This window comes from Lethenteron reissneri, chromosome 1 (genome assembly GCF_015708825.2).
Source record: "Lethenteron reissneri isolate LAM-NWPU_2019-01 chromosome 1, ASM1570882v1, whole genome shotgun sequence".
In the NCBI taxonomy this organism is placed as follows: Eukaryota; Metazoa; Chordata; class Hyperoartia; order Petromyzontiformes; family Petromyzontidae; genus Lethenteron; species Lethenteron reissneri.
Genome location: NC_083779.1, coordinates 1,012,127 through 1,028,184, shown reverse-complemented (window position 1 = coordinate 1,028,184; position 16,058 = coordinate 1,012,127). Strand labels below are relative to the sequence as shown.

The 16,058-nt window shown below is 52.1% G+C and overlaps 1 protein-coding gene across 4 annotated transcripts in view; it reads right to left on the bottom strand.

The window, feature by feature from the left end:
• LOC133354849 (sodium/potassium/calcium exchanger 2-like) overlaps nucleotides 1–14,970 on the bottom strand; it is a 46,778-nt gene extending 31,808 nt beyond the window's left edge. For all 4 annotated transcript variants that reach the window (XM_061572395.1, XM_061573051.1, XM_061573737.1 and 1 more), the window contains exons 1-3: nucleotides 14,833–14,970; nucleotides 6,512–6,691; nucleotides 5,159–6,033 (exon numbers count right to left, since the gene is read on the bottom strand). In XM_061572395.1, the coding sequence (XP_061428379.1) occupies nucleotides 5,159–6,033; nucleotides 6,512–6,677 (1,041 nt within the window). In that variant the 5' untranslated portion in view covers nucleotides 6,678–6,691; nucleotides 14,833–14,970. The remainder of the gene's footprint in view (nucleotides 1–5,158; nucleotides 6,034–6,511; nucleotides 6,692–14,832) is intronic.
• Nucleotides 14,971–16,058: the final 1,088 nt, after the last annotated feature.

Sequence of the window (16,058 nt, the reverse complement as noted above, 5' to 3'; positions counted from 1 at the left end):
ACTGATCCTGGGGGCTGCTGCTGCTGCGGAGCCACAGCCGCAGTAGCAGCAGCTTCGTGTGCACACTTCTTGTTCCAGGTTGAGGCGTAATATTCTTCTGTGGGGAAACCCCAGTGCCGTGGTGGTGGTGGTGTGGAGCGTCGTGGCGTGTGTTCTCCCCCCCATGTTTATGGGCCCACATTAACCCCCCCCCCCATGTTTATGGGCCCACATTACCCCCCCCCCATGTTTATGGGCCCACATTACCCCCCCCCCCCCTCTCTGGTCTTCGCACCCGATTGGCTCACAAGCGACGCCACATTGATCCGCTCCATTTACGATCGAACCAGGAGGATTTCTCCACCACCCTGGCTGTTGCCTGATGAGGCTAGGTGCAATTACTGGCGAAACGTCGTACTCGAATTGTAATGTGTTGTGTTTACTCTGCGACACACCAGTTAGTGCTGAACTAGTAACGAGTGGTGCGGGTGGCGTGGTGCGGGTGGGTGGGCGAGAGTTGTGGGGGGAGCGGGTGGCGTGGAGCAGGTGGGTGGGCGAGAGGTGCGGGTGGCGTGGTGCGGGTGGTTGACTTGAAAGGGAGGCCGTGTGAGTTTTAATCCGGCACTTGGCATTCTGCATCACTAATGAAGGGTCGCGATTTGCATGTGGAAGCTGTGGTGAGTGTATGTGTGTGTGTGTATGTGTGTGAAGGTGACGCCGAGTGTGTGTGTGTGGCGATGAGTGTGTGTATGTGTGTGTGGCGGTGAGTGTGTGTGTGGATGTGTATGGCGGAGAGTGTGTGGCAAAAACAACCCCCTACCTCCTCGTGGTGCCAGACGGCAATGCTGTGGTGGGTAACCACCACAGCGGTCAGATGGGGGCTCTGAACGGGTGCGAGGGGTTGGTAACCCCTCCACCTTCAATTAACTACCACTAAACTACGATTATAAAATGAATTTAAATTAATTCAGCTTGTGCCAGAGGCTCCAGGAGGACAGACGTCTTTGACGTCTCCTGGCAAAACCACATTTGGCGGAGCCAGGAGACAGAATCCTTACCCTCAGGGCTCCTCCAGAAACAACAAAAAGCCACTATGGACGGCCATGTGCTGAACTAGTACCGCCTGGATCTCTGTGGTATGCAGGAGGTCCGGTAGATAGGCTCTGGCTCCTGCCAGCATGAGGGGTGGACAGTCCTCTACTCGGGGCAGGAGACTGCCAAACAACAGGGGGTGGTTCTTCTTCTGAACAAAATAATGAAGGGGGCGTGGGAGCGTGGCAGCGAGGTGTGCGAAGCTCAATGGCCCACAATCACAAATCTCCCTAATTCCATCAAACAAGTAACCCGCAGTGCCACACCTGCTATCATCATTAGGGGAAAAAACGGTGATGCAATCTCCGACCCCAAGGAACAGGTTTAAATATTTGTTGAGCATTTCTGCGAGGTCATGGGGGAGGGGAAATCCCTCAGCCTGGAAAACAACGTGGGACAAAGTGGGTATGACCCTGCCGAGGCTGCAGTGCCTCATATATTGGAAGTCGCCGCCCCCTGTGAGTAGCTGGCTGAAGGTGCCATCTGAAGCACTGAAGGCCATCCAGAGCCTGAGGCAAGGAAAGAAACTGGTCAGAGATGATCTCCCAAGCGAAATGCTGAGGGAGGGTGGTGTTTGTGCACAGACTGCCCTACATGACATCATATAACAGTCTGGACCATTGGATGTGTTCCGCAGGATTGGAAGGATGCCCTAGTGGTCCCCCTCTTTAAGAAGGGGGTGACCGCACAGACTAACAACTACAGGGGCATCTCACTCCTCAGTGTGCCGGAAAAGGTCCTGGCAAGGATTATTCAACATCGCCTTGCTAGGCACGCTGAGGAGAGGCTTGCGGAGCCCCAATGCGGTTTCAGGATAGGGCACAGATGCCATATTTTCTGTCCGTCTGCTACAGCAGAGGTGTAGGGAATTCCAACAAGACCTACATCTCGGCTTTATTGACCTGGTCAAAGCCTATGATACCATCAGTAGGCCTGGGCTCCGGGTTGTTCTTCATGATTTCGGAGTCCCTGACCCCCTGCTCACGATCATTAAGGACCTTCATGATGGTGAGCGGGCCCAGGTAAAACTACGTGGCCAAGAGTCGGAACCATTCCCTGTCCACCTTGGGGTGCGACAGGGATGCCCTCTGGCTCCCACATTATTTAACATCTATTTCGACCACGTAGTTCATGAAGCCTTCAATAGCTGTGAAGTATTGGAATTGACGGCAGGAACTTCTTGACGGGTAACACACTTTTATTAAATCTTGACGTGTCACAATACAACGGGTGGTCTCTATCCTTTTGGACTATACACTCCACTTAACTCGTGTAGACTCTATGCTTCTGGCTACACACAATACACTTGACTCGTGTAGACCCTATGCCTCTGGCTACACACAATACACTTGACTCGTGTAGACCCTATACCTCTGGCTACACACAATACATTCGGCTCGTGTAGACCTTATGCCTATGGCTACACACACTACACTCGCCTCTGGGTTACACAGAGTCCCGGTCCCGTTAGGACAGCGGGACTAGGTACCGCAGGGCCCTATGTCTTCATCCCCGTCTTCATTCTTCGCTGGTTACATACTGCCCTTACGCCTGTGTGCATCCCCTTTTATAGCCCCTGCTCACGAGAGACGGAGCTGATGCGGACGTCGACGTGAGCATCGCTCCTTAGTGAACCAATCACGACGCACTCTCTCTACGATCCGTTTTCCCCAGCGCGTGTTAACACTACTCCACCAATCACACCGCGCTGCCACCCGGTCACTCCCTCTCAGCGCGTCACCGGCCCACAGCCAATCAGTACCCCGTAACCCACGACCCCGCGCTGACCCCTGATCCTCCACCGTCAGCGCGCGTCACCACATACACAGCCAATCATTACGCGCTGGCATACGATCCCTAATCCCAGCGCGTATCACCACTACAGCTGTACCAGAGGAATATCCATCTGGTGTCAATACAATGGGAGGCTGATCGATGCGCGGGTGCCGTCAAGGGATGGCTCCCTATTGCTCAACCACGTTATGTATGCCGATGATCCGGTAATTGCTGCTCACTCAGAGGAGTTAGAGGCGCTGCTGCTGAACCTGGAGCGTGCCACGAAGAGGTGGGGCCTTACCATCAGCCCCACCAAAACTAAGCACCTGCCTGGGTATTTTGTACCATCTGACACTCCACCACCACAACTCCCACTTGGTGATAGGGCAGTTGTGGAGAGCGGAGAGTTTCCCATACCTGGGAAGTGTGATCATGACCAGCTCCAGTTTAACAGCAGAGGTCTCACTCTGAATCAGTCGAGTGGCAATATCTTTTCATCAGTTGCGTAACGCTGTGTAGAATCTACCTGGTCTGTCGCTCCGCACGAAGTTTCAGGTCTTCTCGGCCACAGTCATTCCCACCCTTCTCTACGCTTGCGAAACGTGGACCCCCCCTAATGGAACATCTTCACCATTTAGAACCATTTAGGCGTGCCTGACTACGATCCATCCTGGGTTTAACCAGGCTGGATTGTGTGAGCTGCTCACAAATCCTTGAAAGATCTGGACAAAGTCCCATCGGTGAGCTCCTCCGGCGGGCAAGGCTGCGTTGGCTGGGTCATGTAGCCCACATGCCCAGCCACCGCATGCCTAAACAGCGTTTTTTCAGCCGGATCGAGGGGGCAAAACGGTCGCAGCACGGGCTAGAGAAAAAAATGAAGTGATGTGGTACACGAGGATGTGGACTTGCCGATGACTGGTACCAGCGGTGTCAAGATCGGCCTCTGTGGAGGCTCGTGAAGGACGCTACTGGGCAGTTGGAGGCAGTCGCCCTCCAGCAACAACGGAGGGCGGAGGAGCGGCACTCACAACAACAAGCGGAGCGCCGGGTGGCTAAAACACAGGAAGTTGGCACAGTAAGGGGCACAGGTGGTGCATCAGCCAGTCATCTCAGTCATCTGAGTCAGTCGACCCGTGGCACCTGGGTCTGCCCCGTGACCTCCTGCCAGCGGGTAGCGTTCGACACTTTACGTGACTTCAAAGTGCACCTAGCCTGGCACTTAGTGGCGAATGGCGGTTGTTGTAGCGAGTGGTTGCAGGTGCGGGGGTCGCCTCTGCTGCTGTTTTGCGTTTGCGATCCTCTCCTCTCCCCTTGCTCCATTTTGCCATCGCTCACAGTGGGACGACGTTAAAGATTGCTGCCACCTCAAATGCCCCGAAATAGATAAACACACGAATTTACCACTTGCACAGCTAACAACTCAATTGAGATCGTGCACGCGCACAAAGATCCCCATATAGCCCAAACAGACTGAGTAGCAGCTATGAAAGGCACTCGAGGGGATGAGTGGCCAACACCACGCCTGGCTGCCTTTGTCTCCCTAGTGGCGATGTTTTACACACCGCACCAGGTACTCATTTGAGCTCAAGTCGACCTTGGAGAGGCCCAGGACCGGTTCAGATAATCGTCACTGGTGTTGGCCACGAGCGGGAATCGAGCCTAGGTCACTAGGTTTGTAGAGCCAGCGCACCCAACCGCTGCACTACCGCTCGCCCACACACAGACACACAGACAGACAGACACAGACAGACACACAGACAGACAGACACAGCAGCGGTGGCCATCATCACCTCCACCCCACTTACTCGCAGTGGCGAGCCTCCCTTCCACACTTCACGTATTCTCAGGGTGCACCTAGCCTGGCGCAGGCATTGCTGGTGATGTCACCACGGCCACTCGAGTGGTTCGTGAGCGTGCACGGACGTGGGGGAGCGCGCGCGTGTCCTGGGTAAGGCGCCATCACACGGTGCGCCAGCTCCTCACGCTCGTGCAGAGAGCGGTGGGGGAGGGGGGGGGCGACAGAGAGAGAGGGCGACTCGTAGAGAGGGGGCACCTGGATAGGAACCACAGACGACAACGAGGAGAAAGGGAGCAGCAGTAGCTGCAGCAGCAGCCGCAGCAGCATCCGCAGCAGCAGCCGCAGCAGCAATAGCCGCAGCAGAAATAGCCGCAGCAGCAGCAGCAGCCACGCGGTGCCGAGCTTGCGCAACCAACGATTACCCTCTAAGCTCTGCCGTCCTCTCTCTATACATGCTGGTGCTATCGGGAGGAGGATAGCGGAGCCCGCCGAGAGAAACCCCCACGCTCTCACCTCATTCCTCCTGGCCGCCTCCATCGCCACGGGCTGGACAGCAGCGGCAGCAGCGGCGGCAGGTGCAGGTGCAGCGGTAGTTGCAGCCCCCACGCTCTCGCCACCACCGCCACCACCGCAGCCGCCGCCGCCGCCGCCACCACCACCACCGTCGCCGCCGCCGCCGTCCCACCGCAGCCGCCGCCGGAGCCAGCCCGCGGCGCAGGCCCCGCGCGCCACGAAGGCCACGTAGGCGGCGTAGTTGGCGAGCAGCAGCACGCTCTCCCACCACTCGACGCGCCCGTCGGCAAACGCGCCGATTGCCAGCGCCAGCGCCAGCGCGTAGAACGCCGCGTCGCGGAACATCGGGCGCCAGCGGAGGCGCAGGGGGGCGCGCGACGCCAGCGCGCAGACCCCCACCACGAAGAAGACGTTGAAGACGGCCGAGCCGACGACGGTGCCCACGCCGACGTTGCTGCGCGCCAGGAAGACGCCGACGAGCGCCGTGAAGAGCTCCGGCGCGGAGCCGCCCGCCGCCATGAAGGTGGCGCCCGCGACGTCGTCGGCGAGCGCCAGCCGCTCCGAGACGGCGCCCAGGGCGGGCACGAAGAACTCGTCGCAGACGAGCGCCAGCGCGACGAAGGTGTACGCCACGCCGGCCAGGTGAAGGACGGCCGCGCCGCGGCGGCGCTGCGCCAGCGAGAAGAGGTCGCGGGGGTACTCGCCGCCGGCGCGGGGCGGGGACGCCGTGGCGGGAGTGGAGGAGGTTGCGTTGGAGGAGGACGAGGAGAGCAGAGGATGGTGGTGCCAACTGCTGTTCTTGCCGGGGCTGCCACTCGTGCTGCTGCTGCTGCTGCTGCTTCCTGCTTTGGTTGTGAACGAAGTGCCGGGCGGCGCTGCAGAGAGAGAGAGGGGGGCAATGGTGGAGCGGAGTTTAAAACAACACGAACAAAAGTCACCGACTCATTCCTTGCTGCTGCCACCAATACCCCTACTGTTACTACTGCTGCTGCTGTTACTACTGCCCATGCTGTTACTACTACCGCTGCTACAACTACGACTGCTGCTGCTCAGAATGGGTGCCGAAGCGTTGGCGCTCCATCCCGTTGACAGCCCTGCTGCACAGCCAGAAGTGGAAATTCCACATTCCTATGGTGGGGGCAAGTCTTTACGGGTAAAGGACTCTAGGTGAAACACCTGGATAGGCCCAAGTAACTGGTCATCATCATGAAGTCGTGACATACCCACTGCTGGATGATAATGTCTCCACCCTGCGCATGTTCTCTAATCCACGTGCTCCTCTCCGTGTCTCGGTAACCATGGTCAGTCTACTGCTGGATGAAGACCAATGCGACGACGCTGATGATCTCTCACCGTGCGGGGGGTGCAGGCCCAGGCCGAGGTGGGGGCCGCGCTGCGTCCCCCGGGAGCAGAGGGCCGGGGTGGTGCCCGTGGCCATCACGACGATGACGACGACGCGGAACGCCACGAGCAGCGATGAGGTGCAGGAGGTGCGGGGAGTCACGTGGTGTCGAGACATGATGGCCAAATGTCCTGAACGCACAAGTAAAAAACAAACAATTATTAATTATTATATAATTTTACCATTATAATAATTAATAATGCTTATGTAGTGGGTTCTACAGAGGCGCACACGACACTTGGAAGCAACACTTTTATTACAGGACCCCAACAGGGTAACGACGCAACTCACACCGGTTAACTACACCACAACGGGGTAACTGTAGAAACGGGTCAGTCGGCAACGCACTGCCCGACCCACGATGCCGAGCTCAAAGACCGAGACGACTTGGCACGGCGGGTTGATTCCACAAGACAGCCCCGATCGGATGTCGGGACTTTCATGCCTCAGAGTGGCCTGGCTCCGCCCTCGGCCACGCCCCCTTCTAGATCCTACTAGAAGGTTCTGGGCCCTGCATCACGTGTCCCTCACGCCAACCCTTGGCCCCCTCGCTACCCGGTCACGTGCCCTCTCGGGTTCACCCAGACTGCCATGACCTCAAGTGCCCTCTGCAGTGCCCCCTCTCTCTCTCTCTGGCCGTCACCCGAAGCACGCCCCCCCCCCCACCCCTAGGGCTCTCGCTGCTGTGCCACGCGCACTGTCTGGTGCCAGAGAGAGACGCCAACATGCAGTGCTACCCTTCTTCCAATAGCTAGCGATAGACGCCATGGGGACTCAATATACCTCACTACACTCAGAATAATTAGCGTTGTAAATGTCGTAACAGGGGCTCCCGCAGGTTCAACGATAACAACGGGAGAAAGCAGCCACAGACATCGGTGCCACCGAGAATTGTCCAAGTACTCTTTGGTTATTTCGGTAAAGTCACGTAGATAGAAAAATAATACAAAATACAATTAAAATAATGAACAACAAAAAACCACTAATGTATACTGTAGCCTGGTTAATCGGAGTGAGTGTACTGGCAGTCTATAATGTAGACTGTAGCCTGATTATTAAGCTGGGTGAGTGTACTGGCAGTCTATAATATAGACTGTAGCCTGGTTATTAAGCTGGGTGAGTGTACTGGTAGTCTATAATGTAGACTGTAGCCTGGCTTTTAAGCTGGGTGAGTGTACTGGCAGTCTATAATGTAGACTGTAGCCTGTTTTTTTTTACCAGGCTACAGTCTACATTAGTGGTTTTTGTTTTTTATACTCTTAGGTTGTTTCGGTAAAATCACGTAGGTAAAAAGATATAGTAATAAAATAAATAATTAAATTCTAGAAATAAAATAATAAATCACGACTTTTCGGAGGCAACACAAGTCTCCGTCATCAAGTGGGACCGTCACAGCTGAATTTACTGTATTAAGTGAGGAAAACATCCAAGAGACAAGCCCTTAAATACAAGTTAAGGGGGGGAGGGGGGGGGCTTGTCTGAATGTGGTAGCCAGGGGGGTGGCCTGATGGTCCTGGGGAGCGGGGCTAAAAGAGAACAATGGTGCACATCGGCTCATGGTTGTGGCCGGTGTTAGCTGATAATAAGCATGAAAGTAAGCAACACTGGTAAACGCTGGGGATGTCAACACTCGGTAAAGTAGAATAGTACCTGTCAGATAAGATGGTCCAAATATGTGTAGTTAAATCTTTATTACATGGTTAATAACAACTTTCCAATCATTACTCAATTTGTACCCATCATCACGGTTGAAGTGATGTCTGTGTTTGTATATCTGGATGGCTTCGTGCACAAACCTCTGATGGTAGCCAGAAGGTTTGCAGAGCACATTGGTCTCGGAAAAGACAATATCATGAGAGCCCACAGCGTTGTAGCAATGATCGTCAACGGCGGAAGACTCAATTTTGCCGTGTTTCAGATCTGACTTGTGCTCGCGGACACGATCAGAGATATGACGTTTCGTTTCCCCAATGTAACAATCACCACAGCTGCAACTCAGTTTATAGACTCCAGGGTATTGCAAGTCAGGAATGACATCCTTCACAGATGGAATTAGATCACGGATTTTATGTACTGTACTGAATCGGACTTGGATCTTATGTTTGTTTAGAATTTTGGAGATCTTTTTGGTCACGCCTGCTATGTATGGCAACGTGATAGTTTTGATCGGAGTTTCAAGTGACTCTTTCTATATGACGGGAGAAGCAGCTTGGCGGATGGTGCGGTTTTGTTTATTATTTTGATTCACTTTATTGTTTATTATTTTTCTGTCTGCCCGACTTTACCGAAAGAACCAAAGAATATGAATTCCTGCAGTCACGAAAGCTTTAAGTCAAAATGTAATTATCCAAGTTCTGTGCTCCTATGTTATGGGGGGGGGGGGGGGGGGGGCTACGATGGCTAGGAGATGTTAACGGCCTCGCGTGGTACACAGGAGGTCGTGGGTTCCATCCCGACCCTGACGACGCCTGCTGCTGCCGCTGTAGATTTGGAGTTTGCGTCTCTCGCTCTCTCTCTGTGGCGGTCGCGTGGATTTCCCCTCCACGTTTAGAATCAACATCACCGCGCGTTTAGAGGATGTGGCTGCTCCTATCAATTTCCTCACGATGACGATATCAGCCACTTTGGCGAAATATCATTTGTGATATTATGAATTGTGGATGACATTGGTCGTATTAAGCAAACTCCAAATATACAGCAGCAGCAGGTGTCAGGGTAGGGATCGAGCCCACGGCCTCCTGCACACCAGACGAGGTAGTGAACACATCCTAGAGGCACTCTGGCGCAAACCCCTCGCCGATGCATCCACAGGGATTCCAGGCCACGTGCACAGCCAAAGGTTCCCCCTCGCCGTATAGCATCAGACTGATGGGGCAAGTGCTGTTAGTAGCAAGTGGCAGCGCCGACGAACGCCGGTAGCAGACAGACACTCGTCAAGTAACGCAGCCGAGATCCCATCATCATCATGAGCATCATCATCACCATCATCACCATCATCATCATGAGCATCATGAGCATCATCATCACCATCATCACCATCATCATCATGAGCATCATGAGCATCATCAGCCTTGTGCAAGCCACTGCTGGATGAAGGGCCTCCTCAGCAGTGTATTTTTAATGTATATTTATACAACTCAAAAACAACTTCACCCACCTCTAGAATGTAAACGTGTAATAATACCGCCATAGGAATACACAACAGCAAGGCAGCACTACAATGGTGCCAAAGGGAAGGAATGGGCGAATCCAGTTCACCTTGACGCATGGCTGGCCTCAAGCCTCGTCGCCGCCTTTAAATTAAAGGACATCGATACATCAGTGGGGAGCCACTTTCTAATTGAAGTGCAGAAGTGATCATTTAAGACGTCCTGGCATCTGTAGCTCTGCGCTCTCGCACGGAAGGAGACTCCGTGCGGTGCAAACTCGCGCGAACACGTGCGCGGCGGCCTCTAACCGCCGTCGTGACCCATTCTTCACCGCCACGTGACACGCACACCACGTGGCCCCATCAGTTTCTGGTTTCAGCACACACCGGCTGTGTGTTGGAGAGTAAAACCCACAACTCTCCAACACACATGTAGAGGCGTTACAGGAGGGCGAACAAACACACCGGGGGTTGTTATGCTCGCACGCGGAAGGATGCTTACATCCACGTCCGCACCGTTTAGCCTGGGGGGCTAAAACGGCGCTGGGATCCCCCACGGCCCCACCCCTCGGTGGGGGAGTTGCTATATAAGGCGGTGAGCCGGTGGGCTCGGGGTTCAGTGTTTAGCTTTAACCAGCGAAGAAGGAAGACCGGCTAGATAGGCCCTGGGACTCCCCTGGATCGCCGTCCTTCTCAGGACCGACCAGGGCAAGCCAGTGGCGTGGCCCCGAGAGCCCAGAGCCGATGTTCTTATAAGAGCCGGTCTGGGGACTCAGGGTGCCGTAATCCCAGCTTGGCCAGAGCTGGGTCAGCTAGCCTCCCCTAGCTCTCTAGTGGAGGACCTGGGAGTAGGCTAGCCGGGACAGATTGTGGGATCTCCCTGTTAGGCGGGTGAAGGGGCCGATACCCCTTCGAGTGTTGTATATCTCGGCCTGTATATACAACTGAAGTTCAATAAATAAGTGTGCCTCCGACTACGTCGTCCAAGCCTCCTTGAACCTACTACACACACACTGGTTGTGTTGGAGGGTAAAACCCACAACTCTCCAACACACACTGGTTGTGTGATGACAATGATGATAATGATGATGGTGGTGCTGACAATGGTGATGACGATGACGGTAATAATAATGACGATGGTGGTGATCATAATGATGGTGATGATATTGGTGATCATGATGATAATGATGGTAACGACGGTGGTGCTGATGTTTTGATGGTGCTGATGATGACGGTGATGATAATGATGGTGGTGACGATGATGAGAGTGATAATGGTGGTGATGCTGTTGATGGTGATGATAGCGATTATAATAATGGTGGTTATGGTCATGGTGCTGTTGATAGCGATTATAATAGTGCTGATTATGGTCATGGTGATGCTGCTGCTGGTGGTGATGGTGATGATGCTGTTGATGGTAATGATGATGACAGTCATAATGGTGGTGGTGATGATGGTGTTGATGGTGATGATGACAGTCATAATGGTGGTGGTGGTGGTGATGATGGTGATGCTGATTATGTTTTCTATGGTGCTGTTGATGATGCTGGTGATGCTATTTGGGTTGAGCGAATGGACACACGCACAAGCAGCAGCTGCGGGCACTCCACTGCTGGATGTGCCCCTGCCATGGACCACAGGGATGAGCAGCTGCTGTGCATGTTGGTGGCATCCCATCGAAACGCACCATCCAGAATCAGCCGCAAGTGTACGGGAGGAATCCGATGAGCTATAAAGCTCTTTCCATAGATGTCCAGATACCCAGGAGCTCACAGGCTGCGGAGCTTCCAGCGATTTGATAACGGGATCGGCCTGTAGTGTGTGTAGAGCCTGTAGTGTGTGTGTAGCCTGTAGTTAGTTCCACGTACACCGTGTATTCTGTAGAATGTATATGCAGTACTGTACATACATCTACTACATACACGGATACGGAGTTAGGAGGTTAAAACCCCTGCGTGAAATGTATCACCACCACCACCTGAATTGCATTCACAACAACAACATTCATAACAACAACATTCACAGCAGCAGTGCATGTGATGGTGTGTTTGTGATGGTGTGTGTGTGATGGTGTATGTGTGATGGTGTGTCTGCGTGTGACGGTGTGTGTGATGGTGTGTGTGTGATGGTGTGTGTGTGATGGTGTGTGTGTGATGGTGTGTGTGTGATGGTGTGTGTGTGTGATGGTGTGTGTGTGTGATGGTGTGTGTGTGTGATGGTGTGTGTGTGTGATGGTGTGTGTGTGTGATGGTGTGTGTGTGTGATGGTGTGTGTGTGATGGTGTGTGTGTGATGGTGTGTGTGTGTGATGGTGTGTGTGTGTGATGGTGTGTGTGTGATGGTGTGTGTGTGTGATGGTGTGTGTGTGTGTGATGGTGTGTGTGTGTGATGGTGTGTGTGTGTGTGATGGTGTGTCTGCGTGTGACGGTGTGTGCGATGGTGTGCGATGGTGTGTGTGTGATGGTGTGTGTTTGCACCTTGGTGATCTACGTGGCGAGTTGTGGAGGAGCCGATTGGTCGTGCAACGTCGTCGTTGTGAACAGTGTTGTGTGTGTTGTTGTGTGTGTTGTTGTGTGTGTTGTTGTGTGTGTTGTTGTGTGTGTTGTTGTGTGTGTTGTTGTGTGTGTTGTTGTGTGTGTTGTTGTGAACAATGTTGTTGTGAACAGTGTTGTTGTGTGTGTTGTGAACAGTGTTGTTGTGTGTATGTTGTGTGTGTGTTGTGTGTGTATGTTGTGAACAGTGTTGTTGTGTGTGTATGTTGTGTGTGTATGTTGTGAACAGTGTTGTTGTGTGTGTATGTTGTGTGTGTGTGTGTTGTGAACAGTGTTGTTGTTGTGTGTGTGTGCGTTGTGAACAGTGTTGTTGTGTGTGTTGTGAACAGTGTTGTTGTGTGTCTTGTGAACAGTGTTGTTGTTGTGTGTGTGTTGTGAACAGTGTTGTTGTTGTGTGTGTGTTGTGAACAGTGTTGTTGTGTGTGTTGTGAACAGTGTTGTTGTGTGTGTGTGTTGTGAACAGTGTTGTTGTTGTGTGTGTTGTGAACAGTGTTGTTGTGTGTGTTGTTGTGTGTGTGTGTTGTGAACAGTGTTGTTGTTGTGTGTGTTGTGAAGTGTTGTTGTTGTGTGTGTGTTGTGAACAGTGTTGTTGTGTGTGTTGTGAACAGTGTTGTTGTGTGTGTGTGTTGTGAACAGTGTTGTTGTTGTGTGTGTTGTGAACAGTGTTCTTGTTGTGTGTGTTGTGAAGTGTTGTTGTTGTTGTGAACAGTATTGTTGTGTGTGTTGTTGTTTGTGATGTGAGCAGTGGTGTTGTTGTTGTTGTGACCAGTGTTGTTGATGTGTGTGTTGTTGTTGTTGTGAACAGTGTTGTTGTTGTTGTTGTGTGTGTTGTTGTTGTTGTGAACAGCGTTGTTGAGTGGTGCAGCTGCTGTTTTTGTTGTTGTGAAATTTTGTGACAGTCAATTGGTTTTGGGTTGGTGGTGGTGGTTTGGTTGTCAATATTAAACATTGTAGTAATGGTGGTGGTGGTTTGGTTATCAATATTAAACATTGTGGTGGTGGTGGTTTGGTTGTCAATATTAAACATTGTGGTGGTGGTGGTGGTTTGGTTGTCAATATTAAACATTGTGGTGGTGGTGGTGGTTTGGTTGTCAATACTAAACATTGTGGTGGTGGTGGTTTGGTTGTCAATATTAAACATTGTGGTGGTGGTGGTTTGGTTGTCAATATTAAACATTGTGGTGGTTGTGGTGGTGGTTTGGTTGTCAATATTAAACATTGTGGTGGTGGTGGTGGTTTGGTTATCAATATTAAACATTGTGGTGGTGGTGGTGGTTTGGTTGTCAATATTAAACATTGTGGTGGTGGTGGTGGTGGTTTGGTTGTCAATATTAAACATTGTGGTGGTGGTGGTTTGGTTGTCAATACTAAACATTGTGGTGGTGGTGGTGGTTTGGTTGTCAATATTAAACATTGTGGTGGTGGTGGTTTGGTTGTCAATATTAAACATTGTGGTGGTTGTGGTGGTGGTTTGGTTGTCAATATTAAACATTGTGGTGGTGGTGGTGGTTTGGTTGTCAATATTAAACATTGTGGTGGTGGTGGTTTGGTTGTCAATATTAAACATTGTGGTGGTGGTGGTTTGGTTGTCAATATTAAACATTGTGGTGGTGGTGGTGGTTGGTTGTCAATATTAAACATTGTGGTGGTGGTGGTGGTTTGGTTGTCAATATTAAACATTGTGGTGGTGGTGGTGGTTTGGTTGTCAATATTAAACATTGTGGTGGTTGGTGGTGGTTTGGTTGTCAATATTAAACATTGTGGTGGTGGTGGTGGTGGTTTGGTTGTCAATATTAAACATTGTGGTGGTGGTGGTTTGGTTGTCAATATTAAACATTGTGGTGGTGGTGGTGGTTTGGTTGTCAATATGAAACATTGTGGTGGTGGTGGTTTGGTTGTCAATATTAAACATTGTGGTGGTTGTGGTGGTTTGGTTGTCAATATTAAACATTGTGGTGGTGGTGGTTTGGTTGTCACTATTAAACATTGTAGTGGTGGTGGTGGTGGTTTGGTTGTCAATATTAAACATTGTAGTGGTGGTGGTGGTTTGGTTGTCAATATTAAACATTGTGGTGGTGGTGGTGGTTTGGTTGTCAATATTAAACATTGTGGTGGTGGTGGTTTGGTTGTCAATATTAAACATTGTGGTGGTGGTTTGGTTGTCAATATGAAACATTGTGGTGGTGGTGGTTTGGTTGTCAATATTAAACATTGTGGTGGTTGTGGTGGTTTGGTTGTCAATATTAAACATTGTAGTGGTTGGGTTGTCAATATTAAACATTGTAGTGGTGGTGGTGGTGGTTTGGTTGTCAATATTAAACATTGTAGTGGTGGTGGTGGTTGTGGTTTGGTTGTCAATATTAAACAGTGGTGGTGGTGGTGGTTAGGTTGTCAATATTAAACATTGTAGTGGTTGTGGTTTGGTTGTTGTTGTGAGCGGCTGTCAGTGGTTTGCAAGGTCAATGTGACACTGACTGTGAGTGTCGTTGTGCAAGGTTGTTGCGAGCGATTGTGGTTGCGAGCCGTTGTGAATACGACAGTGGTGGTGGTGGTGTTGTTGTTGCGAGCCCGACCTGTTGCCTCGCCGCCGGCGCCGAGGAGGAGGAGAGCGAGGGGAGAGACGCTGGCGGGGAGACGGAGCGCGCTCAATCCTCGCTCGCTCCTCGCTCCCCTCTCCTCCCTACTCACCCTCTCCTAGAACCACCTCCCCGCCTCTCTCCTATACCACCCCCCCCCTCTCTCCTAGCTCTCTCCTCTCTCCCCGTATCACCCCCCCCCCTCTCCCATTCCACCTACCGCTCCCCCCCTCTCTCTCCTCCTCCCCTACCTCCCCCCCTCTCGCTTTCTGCTCCCCCCTCTCCCGGATCACCTCCCCCTCTCTATCTCACCTCCGCTACCTCTCCCACTCTCCCCCTCATCACCTCCCTCTGCTCTTCCCTCCCCTACCCCCCCCCCCTCTCTTTCTCCTCCGCTACCCCCCCCCTCTCTCTCTCTTTCTCCTCCGCTACCCCCCCCCCTCTCTCTCTTTCTCCTCCGCTACCCCCCCCCCCTCTCTCTCTTTCTCCTCCGCTACCCCCCCCCCCTCTCTCTCTTTCTCCTCCGCTACCCCCCCTCTCTTTCTCCTCCGCTACCCCCCCCCCTCTTTCTCCTCCGCTACCCCCCCCCCCTCTCTTTCTCCTCCGCTACCCCCCCCCCCCCTCTCTTTCTCTCCTCATCCGAATCTCATCGAAGCTCTTCCAACGTCCGGTTCCATTCTCCCCCTCTCCTCTCCCTTATTGGTAGGATCAGAGGGAACAAGAAGATGATGATCCTCGGTTTAATCGGCACTTTGCTTTGTTCATAATAAACGCTTTTGGGTGAGATCGCGTTATTTTTTTTAATGTGTCGTAACCCTCCACCACCCGACACGGCCAATCAGCAAAAAAGTGTCACGTTGACAAAAGGCGAATAGTTCACTGCTTGAGCCCCACAGCGGTGTGTTGACGAGTGAACCCACAACGTTGACAACTTCTGAGACCGCCGTTTGGCAGGTGGTCACATCAAGCAGCGTCACGGGGCAATCGGCCAGACTGGCGAAGCCCTCGCTTGCCCCCGGTCTTAAATAGAGCAGCAGCGGGGTGACGTCATCATCAGCTAACCCAATCAGGGGCAGTGATTTGAGGCGGAGGCTGTGTAATTATATAATAGATTAGTAATCAGTCAATTGTTATGATTAGTAATCAGTTGTAGATTAGTAATTCGTTATGTGTATTATGTAATAACTGAACCCATTTACAATAACCACTTAAGTGCATAAATT